The sequence below is a fragment of the Oncorhynchus keta genome, chromosome 15, assembly GCF_023373465.1.
Source record: "Oncorhynchus keta strain PuntledgeMale-10-30-2019 chromosome 15, Oket_V2, whole genome shotgun sequence".
In the NCBI taxonomy this organism is placed as follows: domain Eukaryota; kingdom Metazoa; phylum Chordata; class Actinopteri; order Salmoniformes; family Salmonidae; genus Oncorhynchus; species Oncorhynchus keta.
Window position 1 is genome coordinate 25,451,427 of NC_068435.1, and position 19,461 is coordinate 25,470,887.

A 19,461-nucleotide genomic window follows, 5' to 3' on the forward strand; every position below is an offset into this window, starting at 1 on the left:
TGTTGGCTGTCAGCGGCAGGAGGTTTACTGGGTTGTGTCAGCTGTCTGTCAGCTGCCAGTGGCTGGTTATCTGGTTATGGGAGCGTGGCAGTCTGGGGGGCTGACTGGCGGTAGATCTGACTGGCACCTCTATAAACCCTGTGATGAGCGGCCCGCCAGACAAACTCCTGCCTGACTGGCGCTTTCAGCTCCACTTAGGACCTGCCTCTCCCCCTGCCTGTGCTGCCACGGAGACGCACACAGCGCTGGGGGCTGATTGAGTGGTCAGGGACCGAGTGTCTCACTCGTCTAGGACTGGACACTGACAGCTGACGTGTCAGGACAGGAGATGGTACATGGCTGTGGTGGGGTACAGACAGACTGGGCTCATGTGGAGACATAGGTAGACCCATGGATATATGTCCTAAAATCAACCCAGCACAGAGACCCAGAAGACAGGCAGCCTCCTCCCCTCCCTCTGTGAAGGATGGAGGAAGCGGCTGCTGGAAGAGAGGATAAAACTCTGTCCCTGCCCGCCACCAAGGCTAACCCTTTTTACAATGTGCCCATGCTTTTAGTGATCACATAAAAAGGGACCTTTTAAGTTTTATTTGGTCCCTGTGGCTGCTTGGAGCATATGCGAACAATGGCTGTGGTGCATAAATGTCTGTTCAGCTGCTGGTGGCAGAGGCAGTATTACCAGACAGCTGAGGGGCCCAGCGGGCAGCATGGAAGCCTATCCTATCCAGATAGACCACCACCATTCAGGGACTTTGAGATGATTGAAATACTATAGAGCAAGGGATGGGCTAATAATGTGTTTTCCAAGTCCAAGCCTTTGTCTCTCCTACAGCACAGTCAACCACCTGGACCTGGGGGATGCCTCAAAGGCCGCTGGGAAGGAGGGGAGGAAGGGAGGTATGGCGGCCAGGCGGTAAGGTCATAAATTAGATAAATTAAATGCAGGGCATCATTTGCAGTTTATCTACTGTGAACGAGTGGCGACACGTAGGAGAGGCTAAAATAAATAAATAGATTGTCCCTCCGTCCCGACCACTAATGGCGGCCGCTGGCCAGGCACATTGGGGAGGAGAAAGTGGCAGAGGGTTGGAAGGAACCTGAAATCACTGTTAATCCAATCAATTGATCAGCGTATGGATCCTGCGGCTAGTTAGCGATGCATGGCTGGGATTGGGGCCAGGAGATGGGAGGGACAGAGGCAGAGCAGCACAGCATTGATTTTTCAAAAGGCTGTGGTGTGGTGGCTCTCTGGCTGAGGAGAGAGAGGCTCTAGATGCTTTCACTGTTCCCGACCCACCCACCCACTGACAAGGCCGGGGCCACTGTTGCCCCTAAGAAGTGGACTTTCCACTGCTAAGTGTTACTAGGTAGGATTAGCCTTAAACCCATTGGGACATGAAGAAATATTTCTCTCAAATATACTTCCCCCAACTGGAACCGACAGGTGTGGGCTGCCTACAACTGCTGCATTCAATCCAATTCAATCTCAATTCACCACAGCGGTAAGTGTGGAAGAAGACTATAAAGACAAGTAGGGAAAACAAGATCCCCATCACACTGATAGTTGACTGATAGAAACTAAAACGAGGGGATGCTGTAAAAGCAAGTGGCATGTAGCCGAACCGTCCGGCTGAAATTGGATTGCCTAAAGTCCGACCCGGTTGATGTCCCATGAGCAGAGAGGAGAGGAGGACTACAGCAGTCTGACGTAACGGATAGTGTCCCAAATGCCACTCTATTCACCATTAAAGTGCACTACTCCTTACCAGAGCCCTATGGGCCATGGTGAAAAACTAAATAGGAAATAGGGTGCCATTTAGGACACAAAGATGCTGTTGGGCTGCCCAGCCTGGTCATGCTGCTCGGCTCAGTTCAGGCCCCATCTCTCCCTTTAACCAGTCTTGGCAGGCAATCTAATCTCCCCTGAAAAGGTCAGCGCCACTATAACTGCCTTTCAGTCACATTATGCACGCCGTTGCACGCGCTCCATCTCTCTCGCCGACCCCAGGGGATAGGCTACTCCCTTTTTGCCCCTCCTCCTGGCAGATCATCTAGGATCAATACTAGGGTTGCACATTTTGGGGAATATTCAGAGGTGGAAACTTTCCATGGGAATTAATGGGAATATATTGGAATTAACGGGAATACATGGGAGTTAACAGAAATATGTAAATGAATATTAATACAATTTAAATGTAAAAAATGTTTTTGCATTGGATACATTTACCATATCAAGACAGAAACATAAACCCTTTACCTTATCATAAGTTTACATAATTGCAAATGATTAAAGCTCTATCAAATCATAGACTTAATTATAACATAACACACAGAAATACGAGCCTTTGGTCATTAATATGGTTGAATCCGGAAACTATCATTTTGAAGAACAAAACATTTATTATTTCAGTGAAATATGGAACCGTTCTGTATTTTATCTAACGGGTGGCATCCCTAAGTCTAAATATTCTTGTTACATTGCACAATGTTGTCATAATTACGTAAAATTCTGGCAAATTAGTTTGCAATGAGCCAGGCTGCCCAAACTGTTGCATATACCCTGACTCTGCGTGCAATTTCACTTGGTTAATATAACCTGGATTTCTTTTAGCTAAATATGCAGGTTTAAAAATATATACTTCTGTGTATTGATTTTAGGAAAGGCATTGGTGTTTATGGTTAGGTACAGTCGACGATTGTGCTTTTTTTGCAAATGCGCTTTTATTAAATCATCCCCCAGCGTTGCATCGATTATATGCAACGCAGGACACGCTAGGTAAACTAGTAATGTCATCAACCATGTGTAGTTATAACTAGTGATTATGATTGATTGATTGTTTTTTATAAGATAAGTTTAATGCTAGCTAGCAAATTACCTTGGCTTATTGCATTCGCGTAACAGGCAGTCTCCTCGTGGAGTGCAACGAGAGGCAGGTGGTTATAGTGTTGGACTAGTTAACTGTACGGTTGCAAGATTGGATCCCCCGAGCTGACAAAGTGAGGTGAACCAGTTGCATACAAAGCTCGAGCAGGACATTCATCAGCAATCCTCTGACTACGTTCCTCCATTGAGTAAAAAAAAAACGCCTGATTCTTTATGCACTTGGCCAAAATGATTCTGCATCTTTGTTGCATTCTTCACATATGATTTGGCACAGTATTTGCAAATCTACACAGCTTTTCCTTCTACATTAGCTGCAGTGAAATGTCTACACACATCATAGTGCCCGTGGCATTTTGCTGTAAAGATTAGAAAAACATTTGTAAAAAAATAAATACAATTCCATGTACAGATAAATAGTTAACAGGTTAGATTAAACAACTCCTTTATAATAAATATTTAAAATGAAACATGTATGGAAACAGGTGAATTAACACCCAGTTAGCAGGCTCAAGCAAGCTAAAACCCACGGTAGAAAAAAACTAACCAGCAGAAATTGTTAACAAGTTAGAAATTATTTTAAACACACTTTGCTGTAGGCTACTCTTTTACGAGTTAACAAAAAATAATGTATGTCATATAAAATATATTCAACCCACCCAGTATCGTAATCAAAATTTATCATAAAGCGTGTAGTCCTTGGCTCAGACAATGTAGTAGTGTGGGCTCAAAAGCATCTCATTAGTGTAAGATCTTGAGAATCAGCTGTACATGTGATGGAAGAATGCACTGTGCATGCAGAGGGTTGCAATTCCATTGAATTGGGGATAGTTTAACCAAAATATGCCACAAGACCTAGAATTGCCTTGTGTATCCCACAAAAAAAGGTTCACTGTTATAAGCTAACTTTCTTGATGAATTTAAGCAAAATTCCCGGGCTTAACTTCCCATGGAAAATTCCCGGAAATATACTGGAAAGTTTCCGACCCTTAACACACACACACACACAGGTGCACCTAAATGGCACCTGTCACTCGCATATCCTCCACACTCATTATCATAACCAATCTTGTGCATCTTATTGACATGAACATGTCAAATACATGTGTTCTTCCCTGTGTAACACAGACGTGACTGTGACACGGAACACCTATCTCCATATGTCACCACCATCTGGAGATGAGACCGAGACAACGCTAAGGTTCTGAGCGAGTGGCGAGGGAGGGTCAAGGGACCAATCAACATGAGAGACAGTCTGACCAATAACAGCCGGTTGCCATGGTGCTTATAGCCCTTATCAGTCCTCCCCAGTCGGCTCTGGTCATATCCATCATCTCTCTCTGGCATTTACAGGACACGTCTGGAGAGATGATGGGACAGAGATGGCCGCCATCTTTGAAGCCTGTTTACAAAGCAGAGAGTGCCTTCTGTCCCCGCTGTCATCTTCAGTCAGCGGCCCCAAATCCTCTCTCCCAGGATCGGCTCACTTAGCCTTGGTCTTCACTATCAGGCTGCTGGGATCAGATCTGACCCTCTTCCTCAATACATCAGCCTTTAGTGGTTTTCTCTCAGGCCCTCATAAGTCATGTACACAGGAGGACCACGTGAGCGCTGGGCCCCACACGTCTCAAGCAGAAAGTGATCCTGTTCGATTTTCCTCCCTCTCTCTCCTGGTCCTCGACTTTTCTGTGGTGTTTCAACGGCTTCCCTTTGCCTTTCTTCCCTCCCCTCAAAGCGAGAGAGGTGGCGGTGGTGGTGCTGGTGGCTCACAGAGGATAGGCCTCTCTTATCCCATTGAAGCCCCTCATCTCTGTCTCTCCTCCCCGCATCAACCACCCCCCTGGGCCGGGTAGATGGTGGATTCTGCCTGGCTGGGCCCATTGAACCAAGGCTGACTGCAGCAAAGCTTTCAAGGCAAATCCACCTTCTGAGCTTCTAGGGGGGTGTGGGGGGTTGCTTTCAAGTGGTCTCCCCAGGCTGGCTAAGAGCAGCAGAAAGCACCTCTGGCTTTGACCAGCCTTTATCTGTGTCACATCACAGGACGCCGGGCTATCACAGCCGGCCAGAAGGGGTCTGCTGCTCATTAGATGAATGGACAGACAGACTGACAGCCTCCTGCTCAGGAGGTTCAGTCGAGATATCAAATTGATCTGTAGGCTGTTGATGTCTGTCTAGTCAGGTTTGTAGCGAGAGAGAGGGGCCAAAAGGCACACGTCTTATTGGGCTTTGTAATGCAGTTTTACCGCCTGGATCAAATTTGGGGACTTTGAGAGTTTTAAAGGGGCCCTTAGAGAAGACGAGGACTCTTCGCTTTCCTGTGATCTGTAGACTCACACCACGAGGACCTGTGGCCAATTCATTTTCATAGCTCTCTCTAGCAGTGAAGCAAAGGCCTGTCTGTTGGACATGAGATAATGAATGCTGACCTATGGCCAAATCATACACTTGTCCAATCAAGCGGACTACACTAGCTATTGATCATGGACCAATGGCCTTCTAAATATTCACAAATCATTTAGGTGAGCACACAGTGGCTAGGCTGGATCAATTCATTACAGCATCTAAATCACAGCCTGCGTTTCAAAGTCCCTGTATTGTACTGGGAAATTAAAAAGACATAACTTGCAGGTTATTGAGCATTCCAGTCAATATCCCACTGATGTCTCGTTGTCAATGATTACCGATTTGATATTCAATTCTAGCCCTCCCATAAGATAAGTTACGTTTCGGGGGGTCGGAGGAGAGAGCAGCCTATAGTCCCTAGTGGGCAGCTTTAGGTCCAGGGCTATAATTGCATTGCTGGGCTGAGGGGAACCTGGGGGTCACTGGCCCATTTCCCTTCCACACACCACTCCTCACAGGTTCATACGGGTCAATTGCACAGCTAAATGTGTTTTCCTTTCCCTCCTAAAGGGCTGGGGCCAGGACCGGACTGGGCTGTCCCCCGTCTGGACCGGGGCTACATGGACACACACTGCAGCTAGAGAGACAGATATGGCGTGCCCCAAATGGCACCCTATTCAGTGCACTACTTGTGTACAGAACCCATGGGGTGCACTATGTAGTAGTGCACTATGTAGGGAATAGGGTGTAATTTGGTAAACAGAGCCAAAGCTGTCCACCATGTCTGGCTGCAGCCCTGGGCATGTTAGCCTCTCTGCACCCAGCCATGTCCTTTTAAAAAGGCAATGATACACAGACTCAACCTGTTGTTATACTGAAGGAGAATTGTGACTAGCAGGGAATGTTGTTCAGAGTGGGTCCTGTTGCGTGCTGGAAGGCATTTTGGTGTACTGGCTTTAGACTCTTATCGGTAGGATACTTTCAACTACCCTAAACACTTTGTTATTGCTCAAATGTTTTGTCATTTTAATGTTTTCTTAGAGTGAAAAATTGATTTGCCTCCCAATTGGCACCTATTCCCTTTATAGTGCACTACTTTTGATCGGGTCCATAGGGTTGTTGTGCATAGTGTACCTCTGAAGCCTCCTTCCAGCAGGGTGGTAGCTCTGACCCTCTTCTGGCCGCACCACTCATACTCCTCAAAGCGTGTCCCGTTCTCTCCGTCCATGTCTGCAGAGTCATCCTCAGCAAACACACCCTCCCTCTGAGAGAACAAAGACACTGTCAACACTGACACAGACACAGGGTAGGGCTTGGAGTGGAAAAAAGAAATAGAAAATAAAAATAGAAAATGATCAGTAATCTTTGTATTCATTAAAATACAAATATTGAATAATATAGATTAATACAAAACTAGCTATGATGCACAATAGGTGTTAGTAAAACTACAACTAATGCATCTGTAAGATTTGGAAAGACCATCACCAAAGTAGGGGGGCAAGTGGAGCATCATGACCAACGTTACAGCCAAGTTTATGAGAGCATGATTACTATAAATACATCTATCCAATTCTGTGAGCGAAGGAGAAGTGGCTACAATGCCAGTGAGCATGAATCTGTGTTGGTCAGGAGGCCTCACATGTATTCTATTTAGGAAGCAGAGATACTGAGGAGGAAGAAGATTTTCCTACAGGGGAGAGAGGTGGGCTAACTATTCGACAGGAGAGAGAGCTGTTTTCATAGACTAATGATTCTTTCTGTTTAACATCTAACTGGTACTACAAGTCATCGACGTAGAGCAAAGAGGAAAGCTCCTTTTTTAAGACTGGAGTAAGCTAGATTCAGGGCTTGGAGGAGAAGTAAAATAAGAGCTTGTCAGGCAACGAAGCCCTGGTGGCTACTGTTTCCATGTGTTCTGAGTCTATGTCATATCGATGTAATTTCCAAGTAGTGTGTACGCTCTGTCAGATCCAGGGGAAAGAGCGAGAGCAGAGTGGATAGACACCTAGACAGCATGGTGGTGACTAGTGACTAGAAAGATGGTGATTGGTTGACTAGAGGCCCGAGGCTGAGAGTAGGGAAGTGAGGCTACCTTGAACAGACATTGTTCCACATGCCTACTCATCTCCTCCTCGGTCCCTGCCAGCGGCGCGCTGCACAGTGGACATACCTGCCCATCCTCTGGCTTCCGGCGTTTCATCTTCCCAATCCGGGCTGAAACACAAAGAAGCAGAGGAAGAGGTGGTTAGAAGCATGAAAAAATACACAGCAATCTGGGACTTGTTTTTGTATTTCTGTTTTAAGTGCCGTACTAAAATATCACATCGGTAGGTCTATTGACTTCAGCAGACAGCGATGTGGCTACAATGACATGATTGGTTGAAATGCAGAAAAAGAGTACGCAACCCAAAAAACACAATCAACCGAATGTTCTTGATTAGAATCTGATATAGCCTAATGAGTTATTTGATCAAATTAAAGCCCCTGCCAGTGTGGATAACAGGCTCATAGCAGGCAATACAGCCCAGCGGAATGCCTCTGTCACAACCAGGCTCTCTTTCAATATGGCAACCGGCATTTGACATGGACGAAAAATACATTGTAAATTCATGGTAGTGGTAGTCTATTGGGGGTTTTCCATCTCCTTTGTCCTCCAGCTGGGTACTGTGTGTCTCTCCTCTGTCCTCCAGCTGTGTACTGTGTGTCTCTCCTCTGTCCTCCAGCTGGGTCCTGTGTGTCTCTCCTCTGTCCTCCAGCTGGGTACTGTGTGTCTCTCCTCTGTCCTCCAGCTGTGTACTGTGTGTCTCTCCTCTGTCCTCCAGCTGGGTCCTGTGTGTCTCTCCTCTGTCCTCCAGCTGGGTACTGTGTGTCTCTCCTCTGTCCTCCAGCTGGGTACTGTGTGTCTCTCCTCTGTCCTCCAGCTGGGTACCGTGTGTCTCTCCTCTGTCCTCCAGCTGGGTACCGTGTGTCTCTCCTCTGTCCTCCAGCTGTGTACCGTGTGTCTCTCCTCTGTCCTCCAGCTGTGTACCATGTGTCTCTCCTCTGTCCTCCAGCTGTGTACCATGTGTCTCTCCTCTGTCCTCCAGCTGTGTACTGTGTGTCTCTCCTCTGCTTGGCAGAAGAGCAGCAGTGAACGCTATTGGCATTCACAACATGTCAGAGAAGTTTGCTGTCTCGCTGGCAATAATGCGGGTCAGCGGAGTGGTGAGGAATCGATGCGCCCCAGGTCTCTTAGAAGATGCCAGTGTCTGGTACCGGAAGATCAGGAATTACAACAGCGAGTGGAGATGCCGCTGTGACAATCCTCCTCAGCGCCACAACTAGTCTAACGTCAGGAGCATATTCATAACGTGTCTCAGTTTTGCCTTTCAGACAAAAAATGAATAAGATTACATGGTCAGGGGGAACCTGATCCTAGACCAGCACTCTTACTCCGAGATGCCCAGGAGACTACAGTCTAATGTTCTAACACTGTGCCATGATGACAAAAAGAGAGGGCAATCTATTCTCTTCAACCAGTGTTTGAGGAGAAGCTAAACATTGAGCAGGTTCCTCCTCTTTTTTCACAGGATATGGTAATTTACTCTCCTCATAGAAACTAACATTGTTTTAGGAGACGATAGGCCTGAACTTGGTTCCCCCTCTCCATAGGACGGGTAAGGATGGGCTACTGTAGGTCTAGGTCACGTGACTCAACAATCCTTCTACAGCACTAGTCGACAACTCCCCCCACTGCATAATTTGAAATTTAACACAGCAGAACAGTGGCCAATGCGCCGTAAGTCTTTGTCGCTTTTTCTAAACTGCAAATGGCGTCCGGGGACATTAATTTTTAGGTGGCTGTGATTGCGAAAGGGGCCAAGGGGGACTCGAGGAGGGACGGCAAGAGGAGGAAGGACAACGCGCCATAACTTTGGGGAGATTGGGACAGCTACTAATAATCTCTCTCCCAGGCCAGGGAACGGGTGATGGTAATCGAGTAGGGCTTCATTAAACGCAGACAGAAAGGGACGATTAATTAGGCCCGGCACGAGTCGTCCCCCATCCCCCCTCCCCCTCAGAATCATTCAGGTTCCACATGAGAGGTAATAGACATTAATGGAGGCTTGAGTTTAAACAAAGTCGGCACAGTTTCTTTTCATAGCAGCACTGTGGCTGCTGCCGAGGCTGGTGCAAATGCCAATGGAGGCAGAGAGGGAGCCTGGGGCTGCTGGCTGACAGAGGGGGTGTTGGGGAGAGGACGTGGGGGCAGGCTCTTACCGTGGCCAATGCAGCAGGGGGCAAGGGGGGCTCCATTGTGCAGTCCAAGGGGAGCATTTTTGACACTTTCCTTGGCGTAGCGCCTGCACCAGCAGAGGTCATCGACTGTCAACATATCAAGAAGGTCAAGGGTTAATAGATCCTCTGCTCGTGTAGGCGCTAGGTCAAGGGAACAGCAGGGACGGAGACACACAACGGCAGCCAGGACTCCCGACCCCCCCACCAGCCAGCCCTGAAATCACACTCAGTTGGGCAACAAGGGGCAGGCCTGGCTCTGTAGCTGTAATGTAGGCTAAAGCCTAGAGCTGGTCCACAGTGTGAAGGGCTGTCAGCAAGGCCACACAGGGCTTTGTTCAACACAGGCCTCTGGCTATACTTAACCATAATGTGTTATATAGATGGCGGAGCCAAGGTTATGGCTATGCAGGGTAGAAATGCATGGTCAAACCAAACACAGCCTAGTCAAGGGTCCACGGACTGACTCTGTCAGCCGGTCCATCCAGACCTACACTAAATGACTCTGTTCTCACACTCTGAAGATGCACATTCACCTCCCCAGTTGCTTGCTGCTTCAACTTTGATTGACAATTCCACCAACTGTAGTGCAGATGATATTTGGTTGAGCAATCTGGGTTTTTTCAGTAGTGTAATGTATTTTTTTTTAAATAAAGAAAACTGTTCTATGACAATCATAGGCTACTCAATAAATATGAACAGAAGATTATTTGATGAGGAAATGTTTGGTTTTAGGAAATAGCCTTAATAATTTCGCAAGCCATTTGCACCATTTTCACCAAGATGAGCTTGGCTCCAATCATGTCATTGCATACACGTTGGCTGTGAGACGTTGCAGATTAAGATATACCTGCCTTAATCAATATTTACGAATTCTACAGGATGTTGTACCAGAAATGTACTTTTAAAAAATACAAATGTGTAAGATGTTTATGAAGAATAATTAGGAACTTTACAAAGACAAAGGAAATGTATACATACCATTCAACCGCGTTTGCCTGTTTGCTCGCACTCTTAAAAACGTCTAAAATTAGGAAGAAAGGAAACACACAAAATATACATTAGATATGGACCTTTCAATTTATATTGTTTATAGATACATTAGTAGCAGTTCAGGGCTGGATTGATTTGGATTCTACAGAGTGCCCTGCAAGTTTAAGCTTGATAGTAAACAAAAACGTACTTCTTTTATGGGCTGTATCGTCTCTTCCATAACAGGGTCGCAAGTTTTTGTTCAAAGCCTTTTCAAGCCGACAAACTCACTTTTACACGTCTATCATTTAAGCCTCCCGGTAGTACACCGCAACATGAATACACTTTTGTATCAATAATTTTATAAGGATGCCAAAGGATTGAATGTGGCGCCTACAAAGCAGCTTTGTATATCACCGTCGCCATGTTGGCTTGACGCGTGTCATGTGACTAAACATAGGAGTGAAAGTTCAGAGGACGCCCGATGTTGTTCCACCATTGGACACTAGGGAGCAGCAATACGTAATACAGTGACTTCAATGGAAGTTCATTTGTTTTGAAATTTTAAGATTGATTCAAGTTTGTCTCAAGCAACTTGTAGGGTAAACTAGTTCCATGCATCACATCTAAACGTAGGTTTTTTTGCAGACAATACTAATAGTTAAAACTTTTAATTTAATTTCATGAAAATTAGTGTTTAATCATTTTCTCATCATATGAAAGTGACATAGGATATAGGCTAGGAATTCTCCCCATCTAAACCTGTTTGAAACTGACAGGCATTGTGATTGTGAATACCACTACGATACGGGTTAAATGGGACCACCTATCTTTCTTCTCCCCTCTCTTTCAGAGTGGGTAGGCTATGTGCTGACACCAGCAGGGCCAGTCAGGGCAATGGATGGATGCCTACTCACTGACAATGGCACAGAGTGTGGGCACAAGTTCAAACTCCTAGCGGGTGGATCGTCCATCATATTGCAGAGAGGCCTCTTACACTGACACTTGCGTTGTGCTCATATACAACCTGCCCATGATATGATGATCCACTATGCAGCTTCCCAAAGTATACCCTATTCCATACTTAGTGCATTACTTTTGACCAGGACTCATGGGACTCTGGTCAAATATAGCACACTATACAGGGAATAGGGTGCCATGTTGGATGAAAACTATCTAAATGGCTTACACAACCACATGATAGCTCAAGTTACAACAAAAAAAAGAAACAAATCTAACATTTAAAGGGGAAAAAGCATCTGTTTAATCGTTTGCATGAAATGGTTTCAGCAGCAGCTTTACTAATGAAAATATATACTTTCACCACAGCCCCTTTAATAGGCGTGTCAATGTATGGATATGATGTCTTACACTTCATAGCTCTTACTTTATGGTCGAAGGGAAAAAGCCACTTAACCCAAAATAATAAATCACTGCCGTATGAGTTTCAAATACCAAACTTTGAGATATTCAAAAAAGAAAGCTCCATCATAACCTTATAACTTAGGTTAAAACACTGTGCTGTATGAAGCAGTTTAATCCTAACTAATCTATGCCAGCGTCCCATACGCCACCCTATTCCCTATATAGTGCACTACATTTTACCAGGGCCCATAGGGGTCTGATCAAAAGTAGTGCACTGGGTGTGGAGTATGGTGTTGTTTGGGACGGAAGCCTATCTGTAGTGGTGAGGCCTCCAGCAGAATGAGGTGGGAGACATGTCAAGGACGTGGTAGACCAGAAGAGATACCATCCAGGCTTAGGGAGCATAAGAGCATAGCTTGAGGTAAATTGTGGGTGATTACCTATCTGAACAGGGAAACACATTACAGCCTCGGCAAATCTTTGCCAGAGATAGTGGGAGGATTGAGGTGCTGCATTCCAAATGACACCTTATTCCCTATACAGTGCACTACCTATGGGCTCTGTCAAAAGTAGTGCACTATAAAGGGAATTTGGTGCCATTTGGGACATAACCAGGCAGGATAGAAAGAGGTAGGCAGCAGGCCCGATGCCTGATCCACTCCATGATAAGATGTGAGAGCCAGATGATTGGCTGAGTCAATGCTGTGTGTTCAACACTAAAACAACAAATTACCACCTCAACATCATCTCAACCATCGCCGCATGAGTTTGCCTAATGTGAATCAGTTTAACCTCCCAAACAGAGAGTGTAGCAGGGTACTTTTTGTATGTTGTCCATCCATTGCTGTTCTTTCCTTTGACTTTTTATTTTCCCAGAAGTACATTTCATAGTGGCTTTAATCCATATTTCTTGTCATGTGACAGGATATGAAAATGGCATTATGATGCCTAATATGTGGGCCAAGAGCAACATCCTGGCTTACGTCCCAGTTAGCACCCTATGCCCTACATAGTGTACCACTGCCATTTGGAATGCATCCCGATTCTCCAGGCAGGGCACACGAGCATGGCAGCTCACCTGGTATCTGTCGGAGTGGTGGGCATCATCAGAAGAGAGAGGGGAGACCACCGGTGACTCTCCCTCGCGTTTGATGTGCACCGACAACAGCATAGACTGAGGAGAAAGAGCAGGACAGTTGTTGTGAGAGGAAGAGAAGAGGGGGAATGCTGCAGGGGAGGAGAGTAGGAGGACACAAGCCAACATTACAGGACACCTTGGTCATCTATAAACTTCTTCTGACAGCCTCCAAAGAGCCTCCGACATTACAGGCATGCCCCACTGACAAACTTAATTGAGTTTATTTCACAAATGAACTAGAGAAAAGGGGGGAAGAAGGGGGGAAGAAGGGGGGAAGGGGAAATAGTGCTTACTTTACAGGGAAGAGTTGACAGAGATCCAGCTCTTTACAAGGCTGCTATGAAATATTTGTATTTACAAAGTGTTCCTATTAATCAAGGAGAGAGGAGAGAGCAGGGGCATAAGCGGCCGACAAGTATAATCTAATATTAATATGTGAGAAATGGCAGACCCCTAGTGCTGGGACAGTAAATGAAGCATTATGCATGTCTTTTTATGCTTCGGGCGGCAAGGTCACGGAACTGCTGTTTATTTGTGTGGCTTTTATTCATTGGTGTAACTGGAATTGTTACCTACTACACAGCATTATAACGCTGCATTTTTGAATGCCTGTGTGTCAATTAGCACAAGCTTCTGATAACTACCACTTGTTATTCTACTTGAGTGTAATAGTTAGTAATGTGTTGACTAATTAACAGATTGACGCCAGCGTTAGATACGGGAGGTGCCATATTAGATAACGTGCTCATCTCCCCTCATCTTGCCTTGCCGTACCGTTGCCCCCTGACCCCGAGGATTAAGAGGCACAGGGCTGACACGGAGTCGCTATGGGGATGGCGTGGTTGAGAGGGGGCGGGTGGCCGTTGTGGCAGCTGTGAAGTGGGAGAGGTTAATCCGCTTTACAACCGGTAGGAAGGTCTGGAAGGCAGACTGGGCACAGGAAGCAGCAGCCTCTGTGATCTCTAAGCAGCTTCTTCATTTTTCACACGGTGTGTCGGAATACTAAGCACCTACTGGGGAATGCTCAGTCACGCCTCGCTCAGAGGGCCTGCTCTGTTCCCCTCACCCCGGTCCCTGTTCAATCTCTGTTCCCTTACTCCCATTTCCCCACTAAACACAGTTACTCCTGTTCCCTTACTCCCATTTCCCCCACTAACCACAATTACTCCTGTTCCCCAACACTGTCTGTCTGATACTCCCCGAGCCCCTGTCTGTCTGACTGTTCCCAGACCCTGTCTGTCTGACTCTGCCCTAGCCCCTGTCTGTCTGACTGTTCCCAGACCCTGTCTGTCTGACTCTGCCCTAGCCCCTGTCTGTCTGACTGTTCCCAGACTCTATCTGTTTGACTCTCCCCTAGCCCCTGTCTGTCTGACTGTTCCCCAACCCTTGTCTGTCTGACTCTCCCCTAGCCCCTGTCTGTCTGACTCTCCCCTAGCCCCTGTCTGTCTGACTCTCCCCTAGCCCCTGTCTGTCTGACTGTTCCCAGACCCTGTCTGTCTGACTCTGCCCAAGCCCCTGTCTGTCTGACTGTTCCCAGACTCTATCTGTCTGACTCTCCCCTAGCCCCTGTCTGTCTGACTGTTCCCCAACCCTTGTCTGTCTGACTCTCCCCTAGCCCCTGTCTGTCTGACTCTCCCCTAGCCCCTGTCTGTCTGACTGTTCCCATACCCTGTCTGTCTGACTCTCCCCTAGCCCCTGTCTGTCTGACTCTCCCCTAGACCCTGTCTGTCTGACTCTCACCTAGCCCCTGTCTGTCTGACTCTCCCCTAGCCCCTGTCTGTCTGACTCTCCCCTAGCCCCTGTCTGTCTGACTCTCCCCTAGCCCCTGTCTGTCTGACTCTTCCCTAGCCCCTGTCTGTCTGACTCTCCCCTAGCCCCTGTCTGTCTGACTCTCCCCTAGCCCCTGTCTGTCTGACTCTCCCCTAGCCCCTGTCTGTCTGACTCTTCCCTAGCCCCTGTCTGTCTGACTCTCCCCTAGCCCCTGTTTGTCTGACTCTCCCCTGGCCCCTGTCTGTCTGACTCTCCCCTAGCCCCTGTCTGTCTGACTCTCCCCTAGCCCCTGTCTGTCTGACTCTTCCCTAGCCCCTGTCTGTCTGACTCTCCCCTGGCCCCTGTCTGTCTGACTCTCCCCTAGCCCCTGTCTGTCTGACTCTCCCCTAGCCCCTGTCTGTCTGACTCTCCCCTAGCCCCTGTCTGTCTGACTCTTCCCTAGCCCCTGTCTGTCTGACTCTCCCCTAGCCCCTGTCTGTCTGACTGTTCCCAGACCCTGTCTGTCTGACTCTCCCCTGGCCCCTGTCTGTCTGACTGTTCCCAGACCCTGTCTGTCTGACTCTCTCCTAGCCCCTGTCTGTCTGACTCTCCCCAAGACCCTGTCTGTCTGACTCTCCCCTAGCCCCTGTCTGTCTGACTCTCCCCTAGCCCCTGTCTGTCTGACTCTCCCCTAGCCCCTGTCTGTCTGACTCTCCCCTAGCCCCTGTCTGTCTGACTCTCCCCTAGCCCCTGACTGTCTGACTCTCCCCTAGCCCCTGTCTGTCTGACTCTCCCCTAGCCCCTGTCTGTCTGACTCTTCCCTAGCCCCTGTCTGTCTGACTCTCCCCTAGCCCCTGTCTGTCTGACTCTCCCCTGGCCCCTGTCTGTCTGACTCTCCCCTAGCCCCTGTCTCTCTGACTCTCCCCTAGCCCCTGTCTGTCTGACTCTCCCCTAGCCTCTGTCTGTCTGACTCTCCCCTAGCCCCTGTCTGTCTGACTCTCCCCTAGCCCCTGTCTGTCTGACTGTTCCCAGACCCTGTCTGTCTGACTCTCCCCTGGCCCCTGTCTGTCTGACTGTTCCCAGACCCTGTCTGTCTGACTCTCCCCTAGCCCCTGTCTGTCTGACTCTCCCAAGACCCTGTCTGTCTGACTCTCCCCTAGCCCCTGTCTGGCTGACTCTCCCGCCCTGTCTGGCTGACTCTCCCTAGCCCCTGTCTGTCTGACTCTCCCCCCCCTGTCTGTCTGACTGTTCCCAGACCCTGTCTGTCTGACTCTCCCCTGGCCCCTGTCTGTCTGACTCTCCCCTGGCCCCTGTCTGTCTGACTCTCCCCTAGCCCCTGTCTGTCTGACTCTTTCCTTTGGCCCCTGTCTGTCTGACTCTCCCCTGGCCCCTGTCTGTCTGACTCTCCCCTAGCCCCTGTCTGTCTGACTCTCCCCTAGCCCCTGTCTGTCTGACTCTCCCCTAGCCCCTGTCTGGCTGACTCTCCCCTAGCCCCTGTCTGTCTGACACTCCCCTAGCCCCTGTCTGTCTGACTGTTCCCAGACCCTGTCTGTCTGACTCTCCCCTGGCCCCTGTCTGTCTGACTCTCCCCTGGCCCCTGTCTGTCTGACTGTTCCCAGACCCTGTCTGTCTGACTCTCCCCTAGCCCCTGTCTGTCTGACTCTCCCCTAGCCCCTGTCTGTCTGACTCTCCCCTAGCCCCTGACTGTCTGACTCTCCCCTAGCCCCTGTCTGTCTGACTCTTTCCTTTGGCCCCTGTCTGTCTGACTCTCCCCTGGCCCCTGTCTGTCTGGCTCTCCCCTAACCCCTGTCTGTCTGACTCTCCCCTAGCCCCTGTCTGTCTGACTCTCCCCAAGCCCCTGTCTGTCTGACTCTTCCCTAGCCCCTGTCTGTCTGACTCTCCCCTAGCCTCTGTCTGTCTGACTCTCCCCTAGCCCCTGTCCGTCTGACTGTTCCCAGACCCTGTCTGTCTGACTCTCCCCTGGCCCCTGTCTGTCTGACTCTCCCCTAGCCCCTGTCTGTCTGACTCTCCCCTAGTCCCTGTCTGTCTGACTCTCCCCTAGCCCCTGTCTGTCTGACTCTCCCCTAGCCCCTGTCTGTCTGACTGTTCCCAGACCCTGTCTGTCTGACTGTTCCCAGACCCTGTCTGTCTGACTCTCCCCTAGCCCCTGTCTGTCTGACTCTCCCCTAGACCCTGTCTGTCTGACTCTCACCTAGCCCCTGTCTGTCTGACTCTCCCCTAGCCCCTGTCTGTCTGACTCTCCCCTAGCCCCTGTCTGTCTGACTCTCCCCTAGCCCCTGTCTGTCTGACTCTTCCCTAACCCCTGTCTGTTTGACTCTCCCCTAGCCCCTGTCTGTCTGACTCTCCCCTAGCCCCTGTCTGTCTGACTCTCCCCTAGCCTCTGTCTGTCTGACTCTTCCCTAGCCCCTGTCTGTCTGACTCTCCCCTAGCCCCTGTCTGTCTGACTGTTCCCAGACCCTGTCTGTCTGACTTTCCCCTGGCCCCTGTCTGTCTGACTGTTCCCAGACCCTGTCTGTCTGACTCTCCCCTAGCCCCTGTCTGTCTGACTCTCCCCAAGACCCTGTCTGTCTGACTCTCCCCTAGCCCCTGTCTGTCTGACTCTCCCCTAGCCCCTGTCTGTCTGACGCTCCCCTGTCTGCCCCTGTCTGTCTGACTCTCCCCTAGCCCCTGTCTGTCTGACTCTCCCCTGTCTAGCCCCTGACTGTCTGACTCTCCCCTAGCCCCTGTCTGTCTGACTCTCCCCTAGCCCCTGTCTGTCTGACTCTTCCCTAGCCCCTGTCTGTCTGACTCTCCCTAGCCCCTGTCTGTCTGACTCTCCCCTGGCCCCTGTTTGTCTGACTCTCCCCTAGCCCCTGTCTGTCTGACTCTCCCCTAGCCCCTGTCTGTCTGACTCTCCCCTAGCCCCTGACTGTCTGACTCTCCCCTAGCCCCTGTCTGTCTGACTCTCCCCTAGCCCCTGTCTGTCTGACTCTCCCCTGGCCCCTGTCTGTCTGACTCTCCCCTAGCCCCTGTCTGTCTGACTCTCCCCTAGCCCCTGTCTGTCTGACTCTCCCCTAGCCCCTGTCTGTCTGACTCTCCCCTAGCCCCTGTCTGTCTGACTGTTCCCAGACCCTGTCTGTCTGACTCTCCCCTGGCCCCTGTCTGTCTGACTGTTCCCAGACCCTGTCTGTCTGACTCTCCCCTAGCCCCTGTCTGTCTGACTCTCCCCTAGCCCCTGTCTGTCTGACTCTCCCCTAGCCCCTGTCTGTCTGACTCTCCCCTAGCCCCTGTCTGTCTGACTGTTCCCAGACCCTGTCTGTCTGACTCTCCCCTGGCCCCTGTCTGTCTGACTGTTCCCAGACCCTGTCTGTCTGACTCTCCCCTAGCCCCTGTCTGTCTGACTCTCCCCTAGCCCCTGTCTGTCTGACTCTCCCCTAGCCTCTGTCTGTCTGACTCTCCCCTAGCCCCTGTCTGTCTGACTCTCCCCTAGCCCCTGTTTGTCTGACTCTCCCCTAGCCCCTGTCTGTCTGACTCTCCCCTAGCCCCTGTCTGTCTGACTCTCCCCTAGCCCCTGTCTGGCTGACTCTCCCCTAGCCTCTGTCTGTCTGACTCTCCCCTAGCCCCTGTCTGTCTGACTCTCCCCTAGCCCCTGTCTGTCTGACTCTCCCTAGCCCCTGTCTGTCTGACTCTCCCTAGCCCCTGTCTGTCTGACTCTCCCTAGCCCCTGACTGTCTGACTCTCCCTAGCCCCTGTCTGTCTGACTCTCCCCTAGCCCCTGTCTGTCTGACTCTTCCCTAGCCCCTGTCTGTCTGACTCTCCCCTAGCCCCTGTCTGTCTGACTCTCCCCTGGCCCCTGTTTGTCTGACTCTCCCCTAGCCCCTGTCTGTCTGACTCTCCCCTAGCCCCTGTCTGTCTGACTCTCCCCTAGCCCCTGTCTGTCTGACTCTCCCCTAGCCTCTGTCTGTCTGACTCTCCCCTAGCCCCTGTCTGTCTGACTCTCCCCTAGCCCCTGTCTGTCTGACTCTCCCCTAGCCCCTGTCTGTCTGACTGTTCCCAGACCCTGTCTGTCTGACTCTCCCCTGGCCCCTGTCTGTCTGACTGTTCCCAGACCCTGTCTGTCTGACTCTCCCCTAGCCCCTGTCTGTCTGACTCTCCCCAAGACCCTGTCTGTCTGACTCTCCCCTAGCCCCTGTCTGTCTGACTCTCCCCTAGCCCCTGTCTGGCTGACTCTCCCCTAGCCCCTGTCTGTCTGACTGTTCCCAGACCCTGTCTGTCTGACTCTCCCCTGGCCCCTGTCTGTCTGACTCTCCCCTGGCCCCTGTCTGTCTGACTGTTCCCAGACCCTGTCTGTCTGACTCTCCCCTAGCCCCTGTCTGTCTGACTCTTTCCTTTGGCCCCTGTCTGTCTGACTCTCCCCTGGCCCCTGTCTGTCTGACTCTCCCCTAGCCCCTGTCTGTCTGACTCTCCCCTAGCCCCTGTCTGTCTGACTCTCCCCTAGCCCCTGTCTGGTTGACTCTCCCCTAGCCCCTGTCTGTCTGACTCTCCCCTAGCCCCTGTCTGTCTGACTGTTCCCAGACCCTGTCTGTCTGACTCTCCCCTGGCCCCTGTCTGTCTGACTCTCCCCTGGCCCCTGTCTGTCTGACTGTTCCCAGACCCTGTCTGTCTGACTCTCCCCTAGCCCCTGTCTGTCTGACTCTCCCCTAGCCCCTGTCTGTCTGACTCTCCCCTAGCCCCTGAC

At 50.0% G+C, this 19,461-nt stretch overlaps 1 protein-coding gene across 5 annotated transcripts in view; it reads right to left on the reverse strand.

The window, feature by feature from the left end:
* Positions 1 to 19,461, reverse strand: part of LOC118394659 (E3 ubiquitin-protein ligase RNF220-like) — a 203,808-nt gene that overhangs the window by 22,149 nt on the left and 162,198 nt on the right. Inside the window, exons 5-9 of one of the 5 annotated variants that reach the window (XM_052463755.1) lie at positions 12,915 to 13,010; positions 10,481 to 10,523; positions 9,485 to 9,589; positions 7,395 to 7,438; positions 6,359 to 6,488 (exon numbers count right to left, since the gene is read on the reverse strand). In XM_052463755.1, coding sequence (XP_052319715.1) covers positions 6,359 to 6,488; positions 7,395 to 7,438; positions 9,485 to 9,589; positions 10,481 to 10,523; positions 12,915 to 13,010 — 418 coding nt within the window. Of the gene's footprint in view, positions 1 to 6,358; positions 6,489 to 7,316; positions 7,439 to 9,484; positions 9,590 to 10,480; positions 10,524 to 10,682; positions 10,931 to 12,914; positions 13,011 to 19,461 lie in introns of those variants that run through there. The other 4 variants (XM_052463754.1, XM_052463757.1, XM_052463756.1 and 1 more) reach the window with 4 other exon arrangements.